At 41.2% G+C, this 24701-nt stretch overlaps 1 protein-coding gene across 1 annotated transcript; it reads left to right on the forward strand.

Annotated features, from left to right (window-relative positions):
* The first annotated feature begins 2259 nt into the window (after nucleotides 1-2259).
* Nucleotides 2260-24178, forward strand: hhip (hedgehog interacting protein). Its single transcript, XM_033991849.2, has 13 exons — nucleotides 2260-2982; nucleotides 5161-5353; nucleotides 7676-7817; nucleotides 8016-8217; nucleotides 13205-13356; nucleotides 14239-14412; nucleotides 16445-16588; nucleotides 16779-16897; nucleotides 16976-17099; nucleotides 17676-17812; nucleotides 18544-18625; nucleotides 22738-22886; nucleotides 23432-24178. The coding sequence occupies exons 1-13, from the start codon at nucleotides 2707-2709 to the stop codon at nucleotides 23626-23628; spliced, it is 2091 nt and encodes a 696-aa protein (XP_033847740.1). The 5' UTR covers nucleotides 2260-2706; the 3' UTR covers nucleotides 23629-24178.
* The last annotated feature ends 523 nt before the right edge of the window (nucleotides 24179-24701 follow it).

Genomic DNA, 24701 nt, shown 5'->3' on the forward strand with positions numbered 1-24701 from the left:
AGGGATAGCTCCTATGAAGGAAAAGCTGACATGTGCCTGAAGGGCTGTTTGTAGCAGATGACGCTGATGATTTCATGTAAGCCAACATCATGTGACAGAAGAGAAAATACTGTATGAATAAGTCAATGTAGCAGAGTGTCATGTGGATGCATAAACTCCTCTGGGATACTTCTGACTTTGTGTTAAAGTAAGTGTTAAGAGTAATTCACGTCAACTGATTTAAATGCAGAAACTATATGGACATTCACATGTGATGCCAGTGAATGTTTACACTTAAATATGTGCATACAACAAATGCTGCCACAGACCCTGCTCGCATTTGTTGTGTGCAAAGGCAGCAGTTTTATCAAATCCATATTTAAAAAACTGCTTAAAACTGGTTGTCATTAGCCTTTGTAAAACCTAAGACTAAAATCAATATTATGTATTTAACAAAAAGTGATAAAATGGTAAATCTTACTTAGCTCATCTTACTTTTACTTACATCAACTCCGCAGTAGTGGAATTACCGCGAGAGGAGAGGAAGTGGTTTTTGCCAGCTTGAAATGAGAAAAGTATAAATTAGTCCATCATCCAAGTGTAGATTTGTGATTACAACACTGAATTACAAAGCAAACAATCCTAAACTGCAATACAAGAAGTATATTTTGAACATTTCCTCATGCTCGCCTAATGTCAGGGTTGTAATGAAGGATTACATAGTACCAGACTAGTGTTGTTGATCCTTATGTGGTCATACTCACACATCTACCCAGGTCTGGGCGTCCTTCGTCTGTGTTGGACGCGGGTTAAATGAAAATCCCCCACTGAGCCTGCAGAAATAAAAAAGGAAATCATGATTTTTTTTGAGGGGGAAATATCACATTTACAGCTTGGATAATCACAACCAATGGACACAAGCGCAAATCACCTGCAAAATAAGCTGTTACGATGTCAAACTAGAGCTTTATTATAATATGCTAAGAATGCTGTTTAAATCTTGGTATTTCGGCAAGTATATCTGTTAGAGGACTTTTGTCAGCTCCAATCTACATCTGTCCAACTGTGAGTCTGCCTAATGGTCCCTCTCTCTCAGCAGATGTACTCCTCTCCACTGCACAGCTGCATCCCACATGTTTTCACACTGTTCAACAATGCACATATATTCTGTTACTCGCTTGGAGCCCTAGTGGTGGTGGCAGATTCTTTCACTACTCACGGCCCAGTTCCTTTCCTCCCTTTGCATCCACATTACTGCAGTAGCACTTACTTGGCTATACTTGGTCCTGTAGCTGAAAAACGTAAAGAATGTACTAGGTGGGGGGTCAACTCTTGTAGCGTCTGCAATAGTTTCATAGCACACAGTCATTTCCATAATTGCGCACAATCAAACCAACCCCTCCTAGATTCCAGCCGCTCCAGATTCTTGTAGATAAGCTGAGCTGGGAGACCCCCAAGTACGAACAGGTGCCGCTAATGGAACACAGTGCAGATCCGCAGAGTATCTAGATAGGGAGGGCTGCTGTTCTGCCAGTAATTGCTTTGCAGTGGACATAAGCTCCACAATTGTTATCACATGACATTTCAGGAGAGGAAAATGATAGAGGATTTGTCTCAAGGTGGTGGTGTGTTATCCTGAAATGTTAAGCTTTTTAAAAATCGGTAAGCTATAGAAGGGTAAAATATTTCACAATAACCTATTACCAAGCAGTTGACTAAAAGAAAAAGAATCCTGATTTCATTTTATGCAGAACAGTTCTGGTCAGTGTAATGGGCAATTTGAACTGTGTGTCCTGAGTCGACTAAATATACATCTCTTAATACTAAGTTCCTAAATAAATCTATTGCTAAACCAGTAAAAACAATGGAAATAGTCTGTAGCTGTTAAGTAGACATGGTTTTACGCAGAATGTGGACACATTTTCCACTTAATGCCAACCAATAGCCCTGTATTTCATAGCTAGCCAATATGCCATTTCCTTGCTCGCTCAGAACCCAAAATTGGAACAAGGTCAACAAACATACTGGCTAATTAAATTTCAAGTCTATTAATTAATCACCATGTTCTTTGATTCATGACTTGGTTTTGTCATACTCATTATAACTTTGTAAACTGTGACTCACGGCGCATGTGTCGTGTGTTTCCCGCCGCTCCTAGCGCAGGTGAGGTGGACACGTGCACCTCAAAGTGGAAGAGACCTTACCACGCGCGCGCTCCCGCACACTCCAGCCCTACGTCACCGCGCGCGCCCCTGTTCTCGCGCGCTGGTTAAAAAGAAGGAGGAAAGAGCACGGGGAAACATGTGAGCGCACTGAGGACTAAAGTGAGACACAACTTTTGATTTGTGATATTTTGACTCGTGCACGATCACACTGTCGTGCTTTGTGCTGAGGAATAACGTCTGAGGGAACGTGACGGAGTTTTGCTTTTTATGATTCCCTTCAGGATACATTTTGTTTCTTTTTAATTGAATTCTTTATCCGCCAACCACGTTGCAGTATTAAAATCAGCAGATAAGCTGTTTACTCTATAACACGTGTGTTTCTGTCCCTCAAAAGAACATCTGCTGATTTCTAATTTGTAACTATTTTATTTTGGTATTTCTTTTAAGAATATTGTCATACTTTGCGTATTCCATCGGGCTCTAATTTAGTTCTCTTATATTTCTAAAAGACTATTTTTGTGGTCTATTTCTTTCATCTTTTATTTTTCTCAATTTTAAAACCATGAAGCACTTGCAATTTGTTTTGGTCCTGGCTCTCGCGGTGAACGTGTGGGAATGTGGAGACGCAAAGTTCGGCGAGAGGAGTGAGCTGAGCTCCAGGAGGAGACGATGTTACGACGGGAGCATGCCCAAGAGGCTCAAGAAAAGGGAACGCAAAGTGCTGCTTGACGGCAGCAGTGGCAGCAGCGGAGAGGTGTGCCACAGGTTGTACCCCCGCGTGTCGTGCTGTCCCACCAGGAGAGCCGCCTATCAGATCCTACACCGCAGGGACGCCAGGGTACGTGCCCCAGAGCTCTGCACGCTGACATTCTTCACATTTAGAGGGTCTGGTTTTAGGAGCGAAGCGCCTCGGGGATGCCTTTACTGCCATTGTGTATTGTCATTCTCTTATTGCTCACTCTTAATGACGGCAGAGGAATGGCCTGAGGCTGTGGGACATAATGTCGCTTCCGAATGTCTCCAGAGACAAAACGCTTTATTTGAACATTCCTCTGGGTTTGTGTGAGGAAGGAGTTCCTTCTCTGTCAGACTATGTCCATAACTTCAGACAGAGATTATCTTGCGCAGGTTACACTGAGCTGTCATTCTGACTGTGGAATGTTTGTGGCAGTAGTAGTCGCTAGATTTATGCAGGTTGCCGTTTGTGCTGATTGTTTGTCTTGTTTATTATTTGTATACGGCTCCGGTTCTAGTGTGAGATATAAGATATGTGACTCCTGGTCTACCGCAGATTTGACAGTGGATATAATGTGCAGATGCGCGTGTACTGAACAGTGTGGAGCATTCACAGCTCGTGATGTCATGTTCTGGGGTTGAAGCCCATTGAGCTTGAATGAGTCCAGGAGAAAAACGACTGTGCGACAAACGCGGCTTCCATTAGAATTCTCCCCGTGCCATTCTCATGTAAACCACTCCTGGAATCATTCAGTGGCTGGGTGGTAGCGCACTTTGTGCTGCGACAAAAAGCCATATTGCATCATTTAATTTGCTCAAGTCATGCAAATAAGAGGGGGAAAGTGAATAGGACAAACTCGACTTCTCCTCCTCCCCACTACACTGCCCACACACAGAGTCCTTTCTGATTATGGAGAAAGAATAACAACAACACTATTGTGTTTGTTGGTTTCACTAATGGGAGAAGCTGGAGAACATCATTCTCCTCCAGTCACCAACCCTGTCCAAGTGTTAATGCCTTTGAGAGGGTGTGTGTCATTGCAGTACCACACTGACAACCAACTTACACCTATTCCCCAAGGGCAAGTGCACTGTTAAAACTCAGTATGGTCTAAATCATGACTTCCCTTTCCCTTGTCTCCTTAAAGCTGCTCCCAAGAGTTTTTATTTAATATTTTTTCTTCTTAATGATAGTTCCTTCAATATATCACTGGCGTTATTAATACCAGTAATTCCTAAACAAAGGGTTGTGTTGAGGTTGAGGTGTTCATATAAGCCCCTCACACAGCTAACTTAATAACTGTTGCATTATTGACAGATTATTGACCAATGCCTCTTATTATACTATCATAACATTGACCTGCCCAGGAAAGTGCAAAATGAGCTTTATTGCAATTTTTCTGCTTTTGAGGAACATGCTCAGTGAGATGTAGCAAAAGACAACAAACAAAGCTCCTCTTGTTCTGGCCTGGATGATTGCAACATTGGAACCTATCCCAGTAACATATGGACACAGGGCATGGCTGAGAGCACACACATGCAACTATATGGACAGTGTGCCAGCCTATGGCACGCGGAATCAATGGGCAATTTAGGAGGGCAGCATACTCACCCAGCAACATGGTATTACTGTACAAGGCATGGATACAGACCAGAACTGCATACACAGTCAGAGCCAGGCTTCAAAAAGGTCTACACCTTCAGCTAAATAGACTTCAATTAGACATTTGGATTGACAGCCTCTCAAAGATCTGCCACCTGTTGAGGGGCTCAGGGAACAGAAAATGTCTTCACTAGTGCTAGTTTGTGCCAAAACATAAGCAAAGTGTAAGGCGTCCATATGTTGGCCTTGAGTCCACTGGTCTAATTGACTTCGACAGACTGCTAATTTGTTGATACCAGAGCAGGAATGATGTGCCTGTCTATCTCCAAATTGATGTTTACACATGGACCTCACACAGAGCAAAGCACTACCAGCCAGCATGTGCGCTTGTCTGCTGGCAGCACCACTCTGGATTTAAAACAGATTACATTGTGTTTTATTACAGCTAATTTGTTAGGTAAATAATCCAGCTAATTTCTTTGGGATTAACTCTTTGCATATCTGACCTCAAATCAACCTTGCTCAAGGTGTTGTAAACATACAGTGGTTTCTCAATGCGGTGGTCAAAAATTACATTAAGCCACAAGTCACTTTTGTTGTATTATATTGCACAGCATATTTATTAGACAACAGGGTTGTCATTGTAACCGGTGTTTTATGCTGTGTGTGGCCCCCCAGGTTTTCTCCACAAATAATACTGAATGTGGACGCCTCTTGGAGGAGATCAAGTGTGCACGCTGCTCCCCTAACGCCCAGGTGTTGTTCCACTCCTTGGACATGGATAAGATGCCACACAGGGAGCCCGATCTGCCGCGACTCTGCCAGGACTTTTGCCGTGAATTCTACTACACCTGCAGGGGGCACATACCAGGTAATTACAGCGCAAATAATGACATTGAACACAACAGCAAATTATTATTAGAAAAAGGTGACCTGGTGACAAACAAGCAAACATTCATACAGTGAACTCAGCCACAGTTCTTAATGCTCCTCTGACAGGATATGCACAGTTCATTTGTCTAGACTGTGAATATTGTCTGCTCTAGTATTCATTTATTGCTGAATACATCTCCCACTTTTGCTTACAGTGGTGTTTATGCAGCACTCAAAAATGTTATACAGGTTTTGAAAGTTAGTACTTTTAGATAATATCCTTGAAAATAAAAGACTGTTTTATGTATATTATGTTACTTAGAATTGGCATTTCTTACAATATATTTCCACCTGGGGATCAGCAGAATGTAACATTCCATGTCTAAGAATAGTTGGAATTTATTCTTTGAAAGGACTGGGAGATCACAGGTACTTGTGCCTCCAGTGTCTTTCTCTTCTAGCCAAGCCTTCCTTCAAAATCTCATATGCCATAAAAGAAAACGGAATAGGTTAGGTTTGCAGGTCAGATCCTCTCTAGTGTTATGCGTAAGTGCATCGCTCATCAAGTCTCATAGATAGTCTTTGAGGCTCACCTTATGTAATGACAGACAGTCTGGGCCTTCTAAGACTGACAGGTCAGAGATGGGCAGAACAAGTAGTAATCTTTTTGGCTTTACCAGTAGGGTTTGACAATATCTACCACTTAGTTTTGCCCCCTGTTCAGAACCTAACCAGTCTCCTCCCTGCTCTCAGCCCCTGCACAGATCAGCATATGTGGTGACGAATGACACATTTATTTTTCTACAAAGGTTGTGTATATGTAAAACTGCTGAAGTGCATCAAGATGTCAAGTACTTGGCGTGGGCCACCCAGGTTGTGTTGGAAGATAACCAGATGGAAGTATAACATTAGCACAGGGGAGTCGAAGAAACGGACGTGCCTCTATCTCCCACTCCTTCTTTCTTTCCTGCATTTGTGTTGTATTTTGTCTGGTCTCATCAGTTTTGTTGATTTACAATTAGAGCTTAAGGAGTAGATGGAGGTGTGGAGGTGTGAGTTGCTGCAGGAGGCCCAAAGATGTGAAGGAGGATGTGTAGTTAAGGGAGGATGATAAACTGTATTACTGTATATTTATTAATCATTAATCATCATTGCACTGTTACCCCTCCTTTTTGCCTAAAGGTGGATCAACAGGGAAAAATCTTCAAACAGTACAATTTAACTTGGTCCATTACATTTTTTATATTACTGGAATTTCAAGTAGATTTCCAAGTATCGTATTCATCTTCTTCTTTTTTTTTTTTTTAAATATATACTTTGCTTAAGTTTAACATGGTATACAGAGCACAAGGCCAGTAGGAAAATCACATTGTGAAGGACTACACCACCATGCCTAAGTTGCCATTAAGCAATTATTTTAGACCATTTACAGGCAAAATACATAGCAGAGTTTCCTTTACAAGGGCCATCTTAACACTTGTAAATCTTTTCTCAGGTCCTGTTTCCTCATAAAGACATTTACTACACTCACTCTCACTTCCACCTTCCACCTCCACAGCTCCTCCTGCTTCCCCTCCCCGGTCCCCAACCAGCATGGTTAAGATAACTCCAGACAAACGGGTGGGTGGTAGAGCCACAGTCCTGTTTGATCTCCATGTTATGTTTAGATGTTTCAAGGGGATATCCTATCACCTCCAGTCCCCCATGCGGTCGTCCATTGCGGTCGGGATGGGGCAGGAGAGGGAGATGAAAGAATTGTGTTTTTACCCTGGTGTGTTTGCTCTGCGCTTGTGCTCACAGGGATTCGCTAAAGGAAACAATATCGGCAGGATTGTTTTTAGGTCACCAAGGGCCATTGAGAACCAGCACTTTGTGGAGAAGGATGCCATATGTGTGGTCCTTCCCCTTTTTAAGTCAATCATTGCTTATAACATGCCCTGTTTTTGTTGAATGTTTGAAATGAGCAGGATTCTTTTCAGTGTGAGATTCTTTATCCTTCTTTGTGAATACGTTTTGTAATACTTGAATTGAGAAGTCAACTCATACCTACGACACTACTGTTTCTTCCTTTAGCTATTATAACCCTTTGGTTTGGTCTTGTCCTCTTCACTTGTTTGCTGCAAACCAGTCAGGATTGGGTTTGGCACATCAAGTTGAACATTTGTCCCCAGCATATTCTCTTAAATTCTTTTCTTTGTCGAAGCACATATCAGTCACACAATATTTGATTTTTGGGTTATACTATGACACAGTGTTTAACATTCATTCTAGTGTAGCATGAATTGTTAAAATTGTTGTACCTGTTTGCTTTTACTTGTAGAGCTTTTCCAAGCTGACGTGGATGAGTTCTGCCAATACTATGGAAGAAGGGATGGCAGCCTATGCTTTCCCGATTTTCAGCGAAAACCACTTCATGGCCTGGATTCCAACTACTTAGGGGATGAAAAAATAGAAGATATCAGGTTTGTCATCTGGCTTTTACAATGCTACATATGCATATTTCACACATGTGTTTAATGTAAGTGTAGAGATTGTTCAGCCAAATGTGACTTCAGGACCTTTCAAAATAATGATCTGAATAGTCCAAAGTCTTGAGGTTTTGTATAGGATTTCTCTCTAGCATTGTGACTTTAACCTTTTGTGTCTCATCGGTTGCCCAGGAAACACAAACACAACTGCTACTGTGCCCAGGAGGTGTTGAGTGGTCTGAGACAGCCAGTGGCTGCAGTGCACTGTGGAGATGGATCCCAGCGCCTCTTTGTCCTTGAGAGGGAGGGCATCGTCCGAATCCTCACCCACGACCTGGTCATGCTCAAGGAGCCCTTCCTCGACATCCACAAACTTGTGCAAAATGGCATAAAGGTATGGATTCTGTTACAGTAACCCCTAAACACTCCTCATTGTGAAAGATAGTTGTCATTGTGCAGCATACTTTTGAGGAGTCTTCTAAAGAAGATCTTTAGACTTGAAAGATGTTCTAAAATGACTCTTTTTACATCACATACTGTTTCTACACTCACGGACAACACAAAATTATTTTGAACATTCTGGTAAATAAAAAATTACTAAGTGGAATTGATGGTTGAGCTACTGCAAACGTCAGCCCTTACAAAACTGCAAATGTCTGCACTATAGACAAATCCCTTAAATGAGGTGCCTGCAGTCTATTAGCAACCAATGATATAATAACTAACAAGCAGCCATTCGTCAAATGTAATTGTGTCCAATCACTGCACATTACCCTCTAATTAACTGTACGCACAGAACACATTGTGCTCACTCCTAATTTTCTGCTAATTCACACAAGATGGGTTAATGGCTTTCTTAATCTGTTCCACATTGTTCCTTCAAGGGTGGTAATAACCCACATGATGGCTTACCCAGTCCTTTCAATGGTGACTTGTTTCACAGCTAAAATAATGACCCAAATAGTAGTAGCCTGTAGACATGCAGCAGTATTTACACAGAAGCAACTGTGGTCATTATATTTATTATAGAGCATCTCCACATGTGTTCAACATATGTTTGGCTGAGGAACACTGGCAATGTCACTCAACATTTATACAAAGGTGATGTCCGCTCACCTCACTCAGGTAGATTCATGTTACACATGTGCATCGCCTTTTGCCTCTGGAGGCTTATGTACATCTTTTTTTTTTTTAGAAAGAACCTGTGACACAACTTGAATGATGTGAAAAGTCATTTATGAATCCATTGCCTGTTTGTTGCGTAGTGAGCACACACTCTCGGACAGGAAGTTTATCTATCACGCATGCCTCCCGCTTCTCTGCTGACAAGACTCGATGCTTACACCAAGTCAAACGGAGCACAGCGACTAAATGCGCAGTTACTCCCCACAGGATGCTCTGGCAGCTCTGCTCTGCTCACTTCTCATCATTCAGTCCAATCTGGATGTGAATAAAATTATTATAACAGCAGTCCGACATGGCCCGGCGAGTCTCAGGAGTCCCATTGGCTGCTGTCGGCTGAAGGGGAAGCGCTGGACACAACCAACAGAGGCTCAGGTGTTTACTGGCAGTGTCAACAGGATGGAGTGCTTTTACACAGAGAGGACCTGGCCCCTCCAGAGAGCTGTCAGATAACGGCTTTATCATCAGCCTCATGCACATGCTTTGATTGTAATGTTCTGTATTTCCTTGCTCCCCTCGCCTGGATCCCCCTGGTGCCAATTAAGCCAAACTGCACAAAAACAATGCTGTGCTGTAGCAGTGTGGGCTGCTAACTGCGCAGTGGGTGTTCTACAGCTGAAATCCAACCTCTGTGTTTGGCTTCCCCACTATCCACCCCACACAAACACACACTTTTACTTCACATTGGTAAAATGATCCAAACCTAAAGAGTTGTCTGTAGCGTTGCATTGAACCTTTTTCTGTGAATAATGACTAGATGCTGAAATCAGCTGTCTTTCAAGTGATTTGCCGTGTTTTTTATTCTTTCCATCTGCCCCCCTCTTGTTGTAAATTGTTATATCCACTTTTCATGGTGATATATCAAAACTGAGATTTCCTTTTGTTTTTACAAAGCAGTTAAAGGTCTTTACAAATGCTGCTTTAGACTGTATGTTTCAAATATGAAGTTATCAAGAAGGGTAGAGCCAACACTGACAGTGAGTCCGCTGGCACGCATTAGCCTGTGAAGAAGGAATAAGGGCAATCAAATATTTCAGTACTAAAACATATAAGTCACTTCATCTTGTCTTCTGACAGCTGCTGTGCATTCTCAGCAGTCATCAGAGGCTTCGGGTGCTTCGTAAAAGCTAAAATAAGCTGCACTGCTCATCCTTACATTAGCACTATGAGAAGGAGCTCTGGGGCAGAGCACATGTTGTTTCAGAAATGACAGATGCATTTATTTTGTTCTCATAGCGTTGCCATAGAAGCATTTTATCTTCACTGGTATCTCTAAAAAGACTGTAAGATCTAAAGTTGACTTCACAGTCAAGGATTACTGTACGTCAGATGTGGTTGTCCGGGCCACAAGTAAACCAACAGATGATAAAGTACTACACTATTGAACATCACTCAAATTTGAAAAGCAGTTAAAATAAATACTGGGTACTGTTGTTTAAACTTCTCAGAAAGCTTCTCGGCGATGAGCACATTCATTGTTGCTCTAATCAGCTCATGGGGAATGTCTACGGTGTAGGAATGCCCACAAGCCGGGATCAAACGGTTTCTAGTAACAAAGTATGAGCCAGCACTTGTGTCTCTGGGCGCAAAGACAGCTGCCTCTGCAAACTGGAATCTTTGGAGCCGTGTGCCACTCAGAGGAAGTCAGTATTCCATTTTAAGCACCACAAGATGTTAGATAACAACCACTCCTTATCCTTAAGCATAACTTTCCCAGTTTTGTGTGGACAGATGCCAATGCTCTGACAGTGCCAAAACCACATCCCCAGTGAGCAGAGCTGGAGTGAGTACAGAGACAGGTGTAGCAAGAAACAAAGAGCTTATGTCTCATGAGAGGTCCATTTAAAGCCTCCTGCCAGGATCAGTGAGAATAATAGCTCATAACAGAGACAAATAAGAGGGATTTGCTTGACGGGGTGGAACTTAAGATTTAATAGACAGATAAAGTCAGTTCAGCAATACTGCATTTTCTACAAATTACATTTAATATTGCATAATTATATGAGTTATAGAAGTCTAGAGTATGTGTTTGAGCCTGTATGTCTCAAGGCCAAAGAAGCAAATATGAATGCATTTGGGAGATTTGATTGTGTAAACATGGAATGGCCATTTGAATACAGAAAACACGCAAAGATAGAGTACAAGAGACAGGAGAAACACCCGCTCTATAATATTCTTGACGCAATCTTTTTCAGAACTGCTGAGTGTGAGTGTGTGGCAGGTAGTGTTGTCACAATACTCATACCCTACTTATTTCAAACTCAATTTTGATACAAAGGGATAGACTCAATAACGACTGTGATACCACCTGTATAATCCTTTAGTCGTCCAGGCTTGTTTCCATGTTAGTAGTCCATGGGCATGTACTGGTCCATGTGGTCTTATACTTGTTCTGATACAGCTCAAGATCATAAAGCTATTTACAAAGGTTAATTTCTGTCCCGTCAATGTGACTTTTTTAGTATCGATACCTATCAAATGAGTATATAGTTTCGATACTAGGTTTATTATCGATTACTATCTTATTTTCAATACTTTTCATAAGTGGCAGGTGCTTGACTGTTGGCCCTCCCTCACTTTAATCACAGTGTCTCCTCACACACTTCTGTGGTCGCTCTCTGTTTGTTTCTCGTGGCCCCTGTGCCAGCTCTGCCCTGAGCCTGCTGCTGAGGGAGCTGCTCATTAGCTCAGAGCTAATATTTCAGCCCATTTAACCACTGTGTGTCTTGGTGGTCTCCGTTTGGCTCCGGATCCAGGCCTCTTTAGTGCTGTGGTCTTTGACTGGCTCCCCACAGTGAGTTTATTTTGGGGATATGGGTCATTGCATCCCCAAATTCAACATATGGATCCTGCCTTTCAGGAAAACTTTGACTTCCTTGGATGAAACTTTCTGACATTCTTTGGCAAAGTGCATTCACCTCTGCTTGGACTAACATCCAGCTGTACACTGCTTCATTCCTCCCACATAACTCCTCTTTATTTGACTTCACCAATCTGACATTTAGTAGTACTCATAAATTTCTGAGCAAAAGAACTTTGCCTTTGGAGAAGAGATTTATTTGTCAACTTCACATTTCACTTTACATTGAGATTGAAAGAACCCCAGTGGTTGATAATGTGGGGCTCTGTTGTTCTTCGTACATATTTTATGTACATTCTTTCACATGGAGTCATCTATTTTGCATGTGTATGTGGCTTGTGTCAGTGCTGTGCTTCACTAAGCTTAATGCAGTCCACACACAGAATCCAGTAAATTTAAGTACGTGTTCTTTGGCCTGTTGCATGGAGATGGACTATCTGTACACTCTTACCAAACCAGACCATATTCATAACTGTAAAAGTGATTACATATTTTTCTGTTTGTGCTGGGGCTGTGCTGATTTGTCCAAACTTTGTTTGAGGTGAGCATATGAAGCATTGCACCTAAACCTCACCTTCTGTGTGGCAAGGCTATATCTATAAAGGAATGAGGGGCCAACCTGGCCATAGATGATTATTTCAGCTAACTATGATGACTGGACCACCGGCATAGTGACAAGTGATGCAGCTGCCTGTGGGGTGAAACAAAAGTTTACATATTACACAGCAATTTAGATGTTTTCTAAACATGTTGCCAAGAGAGTGGAGACGGCAACTCTTTACTTGTTTCCTTTTTTTCTTTTACGCTACTCCCTCTCCTTAGACTTAAATTTTGCATAGATACTATGAGTAAAAGAGGACAGGGAGCAAAAAGCACGGACTCAAGCACTCTGCACTTTTGTGCTCTCTATGAACTGTGAGTGAGCTAATAAATTCTTTCAGCCACTCAGCATAGCATTCACGGATATCCCCTGAAGATTACACACACAAATCACAGCACAATGGAGGCCACCGGGAGGGCCCGGGCGTCACAGGGGCCCCCTGACCCTAAGGACAAGCGCACATAACCAGGATCCCCTCAAAACGGACTAAAGGGGATTGTAGAGGAGGTGCAGCTCCATCCAAAGTCACATTCAGAATAATAGCTGCTAATGGTACATTCTGAGAGGTGGGTGAAGGTGTGAAGTGAATTGCTTTGGACGGAGAGGAGAGTGAAAAAAACACAGGAATTCAAAGGATTTACAAAAAGAGGGATTAGAAAAGAATAATTTAGAGCGTAGGCATTGCATGTTGTCCAAGAGCAGCATAATTAACTTCTGGATATTTCTCAATGACTACAGGGTGGAGATGAAAGAGGACTGCTTAGCCTGGCATTCCACCCCAATTACAAGAAGAATGGCAAGCTCTACGTGTCCTACACCACCAACCAGGAGCGCTGGGCTATTGGACCACACGACCACATTCTCAGAGTGGTGGAGTACACTGTTTCAAGGTACAGCATATTCAAAGCAGCAAACATCCTACCCTGTACATATTGATCCTATCCAGTGTACCAACCTAGAGGATAGCTGCTTTCTATTTATGTCTGTCATTTATTGATTATTTGGACTACCAAAGCTAAACCAGGACAACAGCGGGGTTAAACTAGGACAGAATGAGAACTGAGCCAGGACTTGAATTTGACTTAACCGAGAGTTTGTTTGCAAATGCTAACATTTTTAAATCATTAAAATTGTGTAAATTACAAGCAGACGCATTCATGTTGCTATTTTTCCTTCTCACGTTCATTTAACATTTTAATAGCTTAGTTATGATTATTGTCTTAGTCAGTAGTCACACTGACTGCGGCAAATCCTTAATTGAAGATGATATAACTAATTAAAATTGTATTGAAACATCCATTTTCAAAGTGGATCCAAGTCCACATATTTCACATAACATTGTGCAACAGCTCAAAGTTGTGTAAGATCTGCAGTGATCCACCCATTGTCTTCCTCAGTGAGACAATGCTTCAGCTTTAGAGTGTCTCCAGACAGCAAATTATTTTGACCCAATTCTCTTGTTGGCCCGCTGTGTCAGCATCCTTTGCTTACAGCTATTATGGGTATTCTTAAAACACCTTACTTGCAAAAAGTAAATAATAGTTAAGTATATACCACAATCTAAAGAATGATTGCATCTCTTAGAAAAAACAGGCTCGTTTTTGTAGCTCATTCTTTGTGTTTCAATATGTATATAGTGAATCAATTATTTAAACTAATTTTGAATATGAAGTAACTTGTTAATATTTAAGTAATTTGGAAAATCAAACAGAAAGTTGAGTTGGTAACAATGTTTAAAGTTTGTAAAGGCAGTATACATATGTTGGTGTTAGGAAAAATCCCAACCAGGTGGACACACGGACAGTGCGAGTGCTGATGGAAGTGGCCGAGCTCCACCGGAAGCACCTGGGAGGTCAGCTGCTGTTTGGCCCTGACGGTCTGCTCCACATCATCCTTGGAGATGGCATGATCACTCTGGACGACATGGAGGAGATGGATGGGCTCAGGTCAGAAAATACTAGGCCTGTAATTTGTTCAATGAGGTTCATATGGCCTTCCAGTAATTTATTTTAATTTTTTCAGACAGAGGTTTAGTTTAGTTTAGTTTTCATACCTGACAGTTTTGAATGCTCACTAGTGGTCTTCCTCAGAGTGGTCTGCTGATTTAAGGTTTTGGAGCTGTATTGTTTTGGTGCCTTCTTACCACTCTGAGGAAGACCGCTTTGGCTACTTATTTATTACTATGATTTTTCATCTGTGTACTCCTTGGGCCATTACGAGTTCAAAGTCTTTTGTTTCAGCTCGGCCCCGTTTGGACTCAGGACCCCCAAAACAACTTGTTTGGGACTCGCCTTGTCCAAAATGACATGCATCCTTTAAAAGTGGTGCTATAGTGACATGCAGTGTGACAAAAATGAAAATATTTTAAAAGATACAAGACTCAAATTTAACTTAGATAATATTTCATATAGAAAAATTTATTGTGGCAAGTTTGGACATAATCCTTAAAATTTAAGCAGATTTTTCCCATGGGATGGGCCCATGTGCATTCTATGGCCAAATGAATTCTATCCTTCGGTTTGGGGGTATAGACATTATTTGTATTATAGCAGGTGAACAGCAGATGTAGAGCTCGCCACATGCCAGTGTGTCACAATCAATTCCTTTGTGGAGAGGATTTGACTTAATTTTTTTTTTTTTTTCTATAAATGGTCTAATAATAAACAGAAATGCATAAACCCCTGTGAGGTTAAATGGACTGAGGTGTTCACAAATGAAAAATAATAGTAAGAAAATAGAAGCAAAATAATCTGTTATCTTTATGATTTGGCCATGTAACTGCACTCAAAATTCTACATATACTTATTTGCAAAAACAGAAAAGTAGCAGAAAAAATGTATTAATATGTAAAATGGCAGATTTAACACAGGATTCACTCCCAAATTTTCAAATAATCCACTCCCTACCTTCTCCTTTGCTATGCCTACATTTCCTTCTAATCAAAATAAAATAATACAGTCGACTCAAATTTACAAATCCATCAACTAATTCATCGGCTAAACGACGAAAGGACTACAGCCTTAGAAAATCACCGCAAACCAGGACTGGTAAAGTTGAGAAGGGCGATAATGACAAAGATAAATGGCCCACATTTATTTATCTGTACGAAGAAGTCAGCGTGTCTATTGCAGTGAAAATTTTTGAAGTCTGGCAATCATAAGTGTGTTTGCGAGTTAACTATTGTTGAGGCTACGTTTTTTAAACTTTAAAACACATCCCTAGTTATCACCATGAGTTCATTGCTTTAAATTTTAAAACATCAGCGTGCAACTTTGGACACAACTCGCTCCACACCAGCCCAGAGCAGAAGCACTGACCAGTCAACAGTGGCAGAGACACAGAAGCACTCATGATGGTGCACTGTGTCTCAGGTCTGGACATCTTGGTCAATGTCTTAGTTGGTGCCTTAGTAAAAAAAAAAATAGTATTAGTCGATTCTTTTATTTAGATCATTAGGATTTAGATTGACAACAGCAGAATGGAGAAGATTGGGAGTAGATTTGCTGAAAATTTGGGAGTAAATTATGTGTTTAATCTGCCTTGTTACATGTAATAACACTTAATGTAACACTTTTCCTAGTACTTTTCTGTATAAATAGTTATTTTAGTTGACCAACAATTTCTTTAGTCAGCCCTACAGTGCATCAGGAATGTGCTAAAATGTGCCAGTAAATGTCCAGACCATAAAAGACCATAAAATTAAATACAAAAATGCAGAAATCAGTTTATACGGTTGTTTCGGAGACAACATTACTTTCTAGATGAAATAGTCAATATTATAATTTTGTATATCTTTAGAACAACAATTGTGATATTTTCATTTTTTTTATATATATACTGCCCACTACATACAAGCAGATATTACCATAATGTATTGTTCCAGCTTTCATATATTGAATGATAAGTCAATATAGTAATTATCATGACAGGCCTAGCAGTTATCCCAAATGTGCTCATGTACTGTGTATGTGTGTCCAGTGATTTTACAGGCTCCATTCTGAGGGTCGATGTGGACACAGACTGCTGTTCCTCACCATACTCCATACCCCTGAACAATCCCTATTTCAACAGCACCAACCAGCCTCCGGAAATCTTTGCACATGGATTACATGACCCAGGAAGGTCAGTGGAACTTCAAGGTGACTTCAGTTTAAGCCAGACCTGTTACAAAAACACTATCTGGTTTGACTGCTAAAAGCTCTAGTACCTGCCCTGCCTAGTGCAATAAATTTGGCATTTGAAGAAAAAAATGATTAAAATGACCTCCTATTACAGGCCAATTAACAGATTAACAACTGTCTAAATGTTTTAGATGTGCAGTGGATCGACTTCAAATGGACAATGGAAGTCTTTCGATACTGTGCACCGACACTGCTGGGAAGAATACCACATCAGGGAGAATACTGGACATCTCTAAAGGAAAGGATTATGGTAAGGTCTGATGAATGTTACACCATGTGCCAATATTATTTTGTGGATGTTTACATTTCATATTCTATTTTTACCTAGAAAATGAGCCTTCTGTCTATAACCTGCAGTCCAACGGCGGCGCGCCACCTCTAGGGGGCTTTATCTACAGAGGGTGTCAGTCAAGGCGACTTTATGGAAGTTATGTGTTTGGAGATAAGAATGGGTAAGTTTTTTATGGGAATATAGAGACGTATGCAATTTGCACCTGTACAGCACATATTAAATATTTACATGTAAATATGCGAAGATTAGAGCCAACATGGCTGATTTCCATCTTTAGTCCCTTGGCAGGTTGGGGAAAGACTTGCTTTAGATGGCTCAGCTTCTTTAGTGTAAACTGAGATTATGCCTTGCGATATTCACCCTTGTCTTTTGGTTTGCCATTCATCCTGCTTTGCTGATCTGAAATACTGATGCTTTAGCAAACAAAGGAAGAAAATACAAGCCGGAGGGTGCATATTTGGAGCAAACATAGAATAGAAAACATTGGTCACATAAATCTCTGCTGTGTTACAAATTATAACTGTAATGGCCAAGTGCTGGCTCTGCTATGTTTGTTGAGAAACTGAAAGTTGAAATCTTAAGGCTGAGGGTTTGATGGATAAGCCAGTATTTAAATCCTCTTTATATCCAAACATAGGGGAAGATTTTCATTTGGATATTATGCATAGAAATATAAATTTATCACAATACTGTACCTGTGCTGCTGTGTATATTGACGTTTGCTGTTTCTTTTTAGTAATTTAAGGATTCTGCAGAAATCGTCCCTAGCAAATGGCGAAGAGTGGCAGGAGAAACCTCTGTGTTTGGGCTCTACAGCCTCCTGTGGTACGACACTTGCTGGCAACATCTTGGGCTTCGGAGAAGATGAGCTGGGTTAGTACAAGCTGTGTATTGTGATTCTTTTATTGTGAACAAAAGAACAGCAACACCCATTTTTAAAGGTCTGTCGTAAAAGGATGGATTTAGAACAACTGCCCCTGAAAGGCTATCATAAATCTTTTTCATACATATTTCGCCCTGTGCTAGTTTCATGTTGAATAGTTGTGCAAATTCATCACATTTTGATCCGGTTGTGTCAGCTGAGGTAAGCAGCCTAATGGAACACAGATTGGAAATGCACCATGCATTTGCAAATTTATTAACTGTCAAATGTGCTGTTTCTTATTAGGCAAAAATGTTGTAGATCACTTACAAAGGCCTGCAGAAATGTGTGATGAGGATTGTTGCCAGCTCTCATTACATAAGTAGATATTCAAATATTCCTGGATTTATTCAAGGCTTGTCAATGGTTAAAAAAAAATGGATGGGTAAGGGCCCCTACAGACACATGCTTGCAATTTGTCCCCTTATGGAATTTACTTGGGGCCTTGTTCCTCATTAAATTATCTGCTTGGTTCCCAGTCATAAGTATCCAATTGTCTCATTAAACCTTTGGCAGGTGCAGCATTGCAGAAGCTTTGACTACACTGATTGTTCTCATGTCATTATGTGCCTGTCATCTACTATTGTCCTCCATCTGTCGTCATCTCACCCCATTTTGCCATGAGATACACATATATTAAATACTTTTTAGTTAAATATGCTTTTATGTGTTTTCTATGCAGGTGAAGTCTACATTTTAGCGAGCAGTAAAAGCATGGCACAGCTACACAGCGGCAAACTCTACAAACTGGTGGATCCCAAAAGGTACAGCCCACACACTGCTTCTACAGTATCACACATTCAAAACAAACCACTCTTCTTTTAATGTAACTACAGATATGCCCATAATACATAAGAGTCTGGTGTTAAATGGCAAAACTCAAATAAAAGGTACCTCTTTAACTTGTAGGGAAATAGGGAACGCCGACAGAACAGGTTACTCTTTCACGCTACTACTGAAAGCATGAATCTCCTCTTTCACACAGTGCAGGATCCCTTCTGAGCACACACATTCCCCTGCACTCTCGATGCAAAAATGCAACTCAAAACAAGTCATCACTTGAACACATGCCATAGACAGTGACGAGACCAACAACAGTGATGCCACGTTAGAGCCATTTTTAAATGAAAGTTTGACAGCATGCGTCACACTTCAGTGGAGCTTACACTAGGTGTTGTTCAACTGTGGAAAACATGTACGTGAGTTCCCTTCATAATTCATGTGTCTACTCAGGCTTATCATGCAAACTCTAATAGAAATCACCCTGGTTGTGATGGATCTGTAAACTGTTTGCGAAAGCCGAGTACATGTGAAAATAATTTAGTCACATCTACACAAACCATCCGTTTATTTTACGCACAAAGAGAAGCTGGGCACACATGCTTCTGTGTAATCTTGTATAGTATTTAAAACTGTTTTTTTATGTTAAACCATTCATAAGTATCCAGTTGTGTTAAACATAAAAAGCAGTGTTGTCTTATTCTGTACTGCTGCCATTAAAGTGGAGGCCTATTTTTGATTGTTCCAGTTAATATCACTTGGTTGATGTTTTGCTGTGTTTAAAATCCATCAGCACACATCCCACCTTTTCACCTCCATTTCCTGGTTATCAGTATCATAATAATAATAATCATTTTTGGGATCTGTAGCAAGCTAGACCAATTGCAGAAGTAAAGGATTCAATTGGGGTGACTGCAGTGCCGCCCAGAATGAACACAATTAAAGACAACACAGAGCTATCTAATGACACTGGTGGCTCAAAGTGTATTTATGTTATGTGGGCTGGTTGCTGGACACACTTCTCTTTCCATCATCGAGTGGACTAACTTGACTGACTTGTTTAGTCTGTTTGGACTCCGTGGTGCTGGAGTCTGACTCCTAATCCACTCCTGCTTCATTATTAGGATCCTGTTTCAGGGAGAGGCATAGTGAGGGCACAGCTAAGAGGCTAATGTGTGCGACTGACCTCCGCGCTTTATCACGTCTGGTGGTCCCTGCTACACTCTAGTACATCTGGTTCTTCAGGCCTCTTAGAAAGAACTTTGTTTAAGAATATGGTGGTTTTGTGGTCTGCTATAGCATTGTGTTTTGATCAACTGTGTGTTTGGGAACAGAGAAGGAACGAGGAATTGTTCAGCATGCAGTAAAGGCGTACAGGGAAACATTGGCTATAAAATCCCAGCAGTGTTTGTGTAAACATGTCCTGGCCAGATGACTTCATTTCTAGGTATTTGTTTGTCAGTTGGAGTACCCCTCCAATAATAAATAGGCCACCATGCATTTTGTAACATGCTGCATGTGTGTGTCTCTATGAGAGAGAGCAAGACAGGGCCTGTTTGTACTGAGGCAGTGAAGGGAAATGTTTCCAGTCATAAATCACACATGGTGACCAGAGGATGCTCAGCATTTGACCAGTCCTTCCCTCACCATGTATTACTGTAGTGTCCAAACTGATTTCATGCATGGTCACATTTATTAAAGGTATGATCCAAATCCAAAGTCTATTCTGCTCTTGAGTCTGATCTAAAATACAACAGACTTGTGTTAAAGGCTGGCCCTGTGCACTAGTGTAGCATACAGTACTCCAGAGTGAAAGAACTTGACTTTGACATCCTCTTTCTGATTTGAATTTGATGTCATACCAAGGTGTTTTTTCTGCTGCATCAAATATTAGAAGCTCTTTATTCCCTTGTAGAACAGTTGTCATAGCCTTTGCCTTTAGATGCACCTTTTGTTTTTCCCCAAGGGGATCTTTAGAATTAAGCACAGCAGCTGAACAAGCCAAGAAGTCAAACTTTGTTAGATGCAGTTGAGAGGAAAGCACAGACTTTTGCTTTAATAGGCTGAAGAATGTATCGTTTGGGCACTTCACCTTTGGCTTCCACCCAGACCACAGTGCTGCCCTGTGATTGGTCCAGAGTCTGAACCATTGCTGGGTTGGGTGCAATCGCAACAGCTGGAGATGGATCATTGTGAGTTTGTGAGAATTCAACTTGCTGCACAAGAGTACCTCAGAATGAGGTTTACCTGGTTAGACAATTAATAATAATTTTACAATACAAATAAATGCTTAGCTTCTCTTGCCAGTTTGTTATAAACTGTTTGTCACTCACTTTTTTACTTGCTTTCTGACCTTACTTTTACACATTGAATTGAAGCCAGCCTCCTGAATGGCTCGTCACACATTTGGGTTTGTCAGCTGCAGCCTGCACTATTCAATTACAGTGAGCCGGAGCTTAAAGAGACTCAGTAAAGTCTGAATGGGATCCTGGGAGCTCCTTTATGAAGAGCATTAGCAATGGATAGAAATCACAAATCACAGATGTACAGCAGTGGTGTCTCAGTGTTGAATATATTCATCAGGGTTGTGTACAGAGATAAAGGCCGTGGGTGGGGAGTGCACGTGAACATGCACATCTGTCAGCTCCCTGCGCGTAGCAAAAAAAAGCCTTTCTTTATTTTCCCAATGCTCCTAAATCTTCCTCCACCTCTGCTATGGTCATCCTCGTAACAAAGCTGCTTGCCAGTTCCACTGAATAGCTTTGGCCTCTACAATACACAGTAAATTTTTAGCACAATTAAAACTAGGAATGAAGCTACAAAAGAAACCTCCAAACAATGGAGTCAGATGACAAAACGGCAATAGAGACCACACTGGGCCATTTGATTAAGTCATTGTCAGGGAGCACAATGTACACCACTCCACAGCTTCTTTCTCACATATACCTTGTGTCAATCATGCAGAGCAGCAAGCCAACCTTTCATACAATTCAGCACGCCTGTGATTTGAAGAATAATACAAACTTAAGTTACTCTATTTTACATCTGATTACCTTCTCATTTCCAAAGTTTACATAACAGTTCATGTAGCATGCTAGTTCATATATAGTAGTGTGGCCCTTCTCCCACGTCCAAGCTCCTTCACACCCCTCACAAAGTTGATAAATTCCCACAGTGGCTGTTGACCCAGCTGCCTTTGTCAAGTGGAGCTACCAGCAGGTGCTGTTTTCACAGCCACCCTGGCAGTCATACAGAGTGTTTAGTAGCGCCGCTGACCCCTGCCTGCTATTAACAGTGTTAGCTACAGACCCCCATCTCTCCTGGGACTCTTTCTCTTTCCCTCTCTTTCTGTTTGCGTTCCTCTTTCACTTTTTCCTTAACTACACGCAGCCTGCAACAACAAAAGCCAGCATGATCGTGTCTGGAGTTGGGTGCTGATGGGAGCATGGGAATCTCCCCCACTGGCTTTCTCCGAATAAAAGTAACAGGCATTTTGCTTTTAGATAAGGCAGTGTTGTAGATCCCATGCATTATTGTCAAAGGCATTGTACAAGAATCTCAAAGCAGACTAGTATCACAACTAGAATATCATAACTAAAATAAAATCAGGTTGGCATATTGAAGTGTTCAATAAATGAAGCTAGCTAAATACAGATACTTTCTAAATGTTTCAACATTGTAATTTGTGTATTTGTCACCAACATTTTTCCTCTAAGCTCCATTAGCAACTATTATTTCCAGACTGTGAATGATATGAAACAATGTGCGTGTGTTAGTCTTTTTATGGAATGATCACAACTGCGCTCTTCTCTGGTGTAGACATTACACATATGGTCAAGGGATGTGTTTGTCTGCATTCTCCAAATCATGTTTATATCAAATGAAAAGAGCGTTTTCCTCATCAAGCATGGAGTGAACTCAAGGAGAGGGAGCCAAGAAAGCCGAAAACTCTGAATGTCAAACAACTGACAATTATACTTTGTCACCTACTGCACGCAACTCCCATTTACACTGTGCACCCAGGAATTCTCTTTAAAAGGACAATGTAGCGAGTGTTCTGTCAGTGTTGACATTATTGTCATGATTGTGATTCCAGGCCGTACACTCCAAAAGAGTGCCATCGGACTGTGGAGCCTCCAGAGCTCCTGATGACAGCCTGCTCCAGACACTGTAAGAACGGGCACTGCACCCCCACGGGCAAGTGCTGCTGCAGCCCGGGCTGGGAAGGACCCCTCTGTAGAGTGGGTGAGTGAGACATACGCACTATGGCCTGCTACTTTTTACTAAGAACTATATGTGTTCATGTTGAAGAGATCACAGAAATGACATGGATTGATGGATAGAATTTTCACTGCCACTAGTCGGAAAAGGTTTCATGTTTGCACCTGCCTTAGGGCAACAGATGAAATTTAGCTCCAGTGGTAACTCCGGCATATTTATGTGGAAACTTTTTTGTAGACGCATTGATTAATATGTGCTGTCCTAATTCAAAAAAAAGAGTGCTGAAAGATCTTCACTGTAGCAACTGTCAGCACATCTACATATTTTTATGTCTATGATTTTACGAACTTGCACTAGTAACAAATGTAGTTTAATTAATGAAGTTGATGCAAACCAACTTGTCAAGAGCACAGTAACTACACATCATGGCCAAGGGTCAATATCACTCAAATAACTGAGTATCATTGTTCTAGTTCTACTGGGTTATTTTTCATGTGTGTCATGTCCAGAAACAGCAGTAACAGTAACTGACTGTACAATTGAGCCCTGTCCTCTGTTTTTGTTTATAGCCAAATGTGAGCCAGGCTGCCGCAATGGTGGTGTGTGTCTAGAGCCCAACAAGTGCCTGTGTAAGAGCGGCTACTCTGGAGACATGTGTGAGAAGAGCGAGCGAGGGATGCCCAATGACCAGGAGAGAGACGGCATCATTGACCACATTATGGACATGACGTCCTATCTACTGGACCTGACCAGTTACATCGTATAGGGCTGAGCTTCCTCTGTTCCACACAGATCTACCTAGCACCAGCAGCACACTCTACACCTCCACACCAGACCTCCACCCACTCACCTATAAGCTACATGCTTCAGAGCACCAGGCCTGGCATCCAAGCCTTGTTCACAGCTGTGACATAATCATTCACGAGCATGACCAAGATATGGGACTACGCCCCTCCCTCTGAAAACACCCACCTGCTGACAGAGAATCGTTTCACTCTCAGTGAACAACTCAAGACTTTTGCAGGGACAGCTGAAATGTTGCCTTAATCCAGCCCCCATAGACACTGGCTTCAGTGGAGACTATTGCTCTGTGTTATGGGGCTCTGTTAGGATGCAGTGGCGGGTTTATGAGTTTCAAACATTCTAAGGACAATATCAGTGTGCATGGACACTGAGGGAACCACATCCTGATGAAACGACTCAAAATGAGACTACAAGACTGTGCTTACCAGGTTCCATAAGCGTGTTGGCACAATGTCACAAATGCTCATACTATGTAAACTGTTCTATTGATCTGCCATCAACTTACAGAACAACAGAGGGCTGTTTTACACAACATTTGTGGAGACTGGGAACAATGCTTGTTCACAGCAGTCCTATAAACCTGAATGGAGTTATGAGCTCCCATGCACTGCATCATAAGGTTCACTATTACTTCAAATGAACTTAACTTCATGGTTAACAAGTTAATGGTTTCTCACCATTCACACAAAAACTGAACCATGTTCATCAAAGGGACACGACAGCATCATGTTGTATATTTCCAATACAGTAGAGCTTACATAAGTACTACTTAGCATTGCAAAACTATAGCATTATTATTGTTATCATAGAGGAGGTTTATTTTTGTAAGCTTAATAATATATGGGAGAGAATGGTGTTTCTAGAAGTAAGTTTTACACAAAGCTCGTCAGTTCATGTTTGTTGTATGCTGTTCTTCTCAAACACAAGGATATAAGTATTGTTTTCTACTCTTTAAATGCATGTCTGTGCCTGCATAAAGTCAATTAGAGCAGCCGATGGAGTCCGTGTAATTCTTGAGTAACACGCACTTCATTA

This window comes from Periophthalmus magnuspinnatus, chromosome 1 (genome assembly GCF_009829125.3).
Source record: "Periophthalmus magnuspinnatus isolate fPerMag1 chromosome 1, fPerMag1.2.pri, whole genome shotgun sequence".
In the NCBI taxonomy this organism is placed as follows: Eukaryota; Metazoa; Chordata; class Actinopteri; order Gobiiformes; family Gobiidae; genus Periophthalmus; species Periophthalmus magnuspinnatus.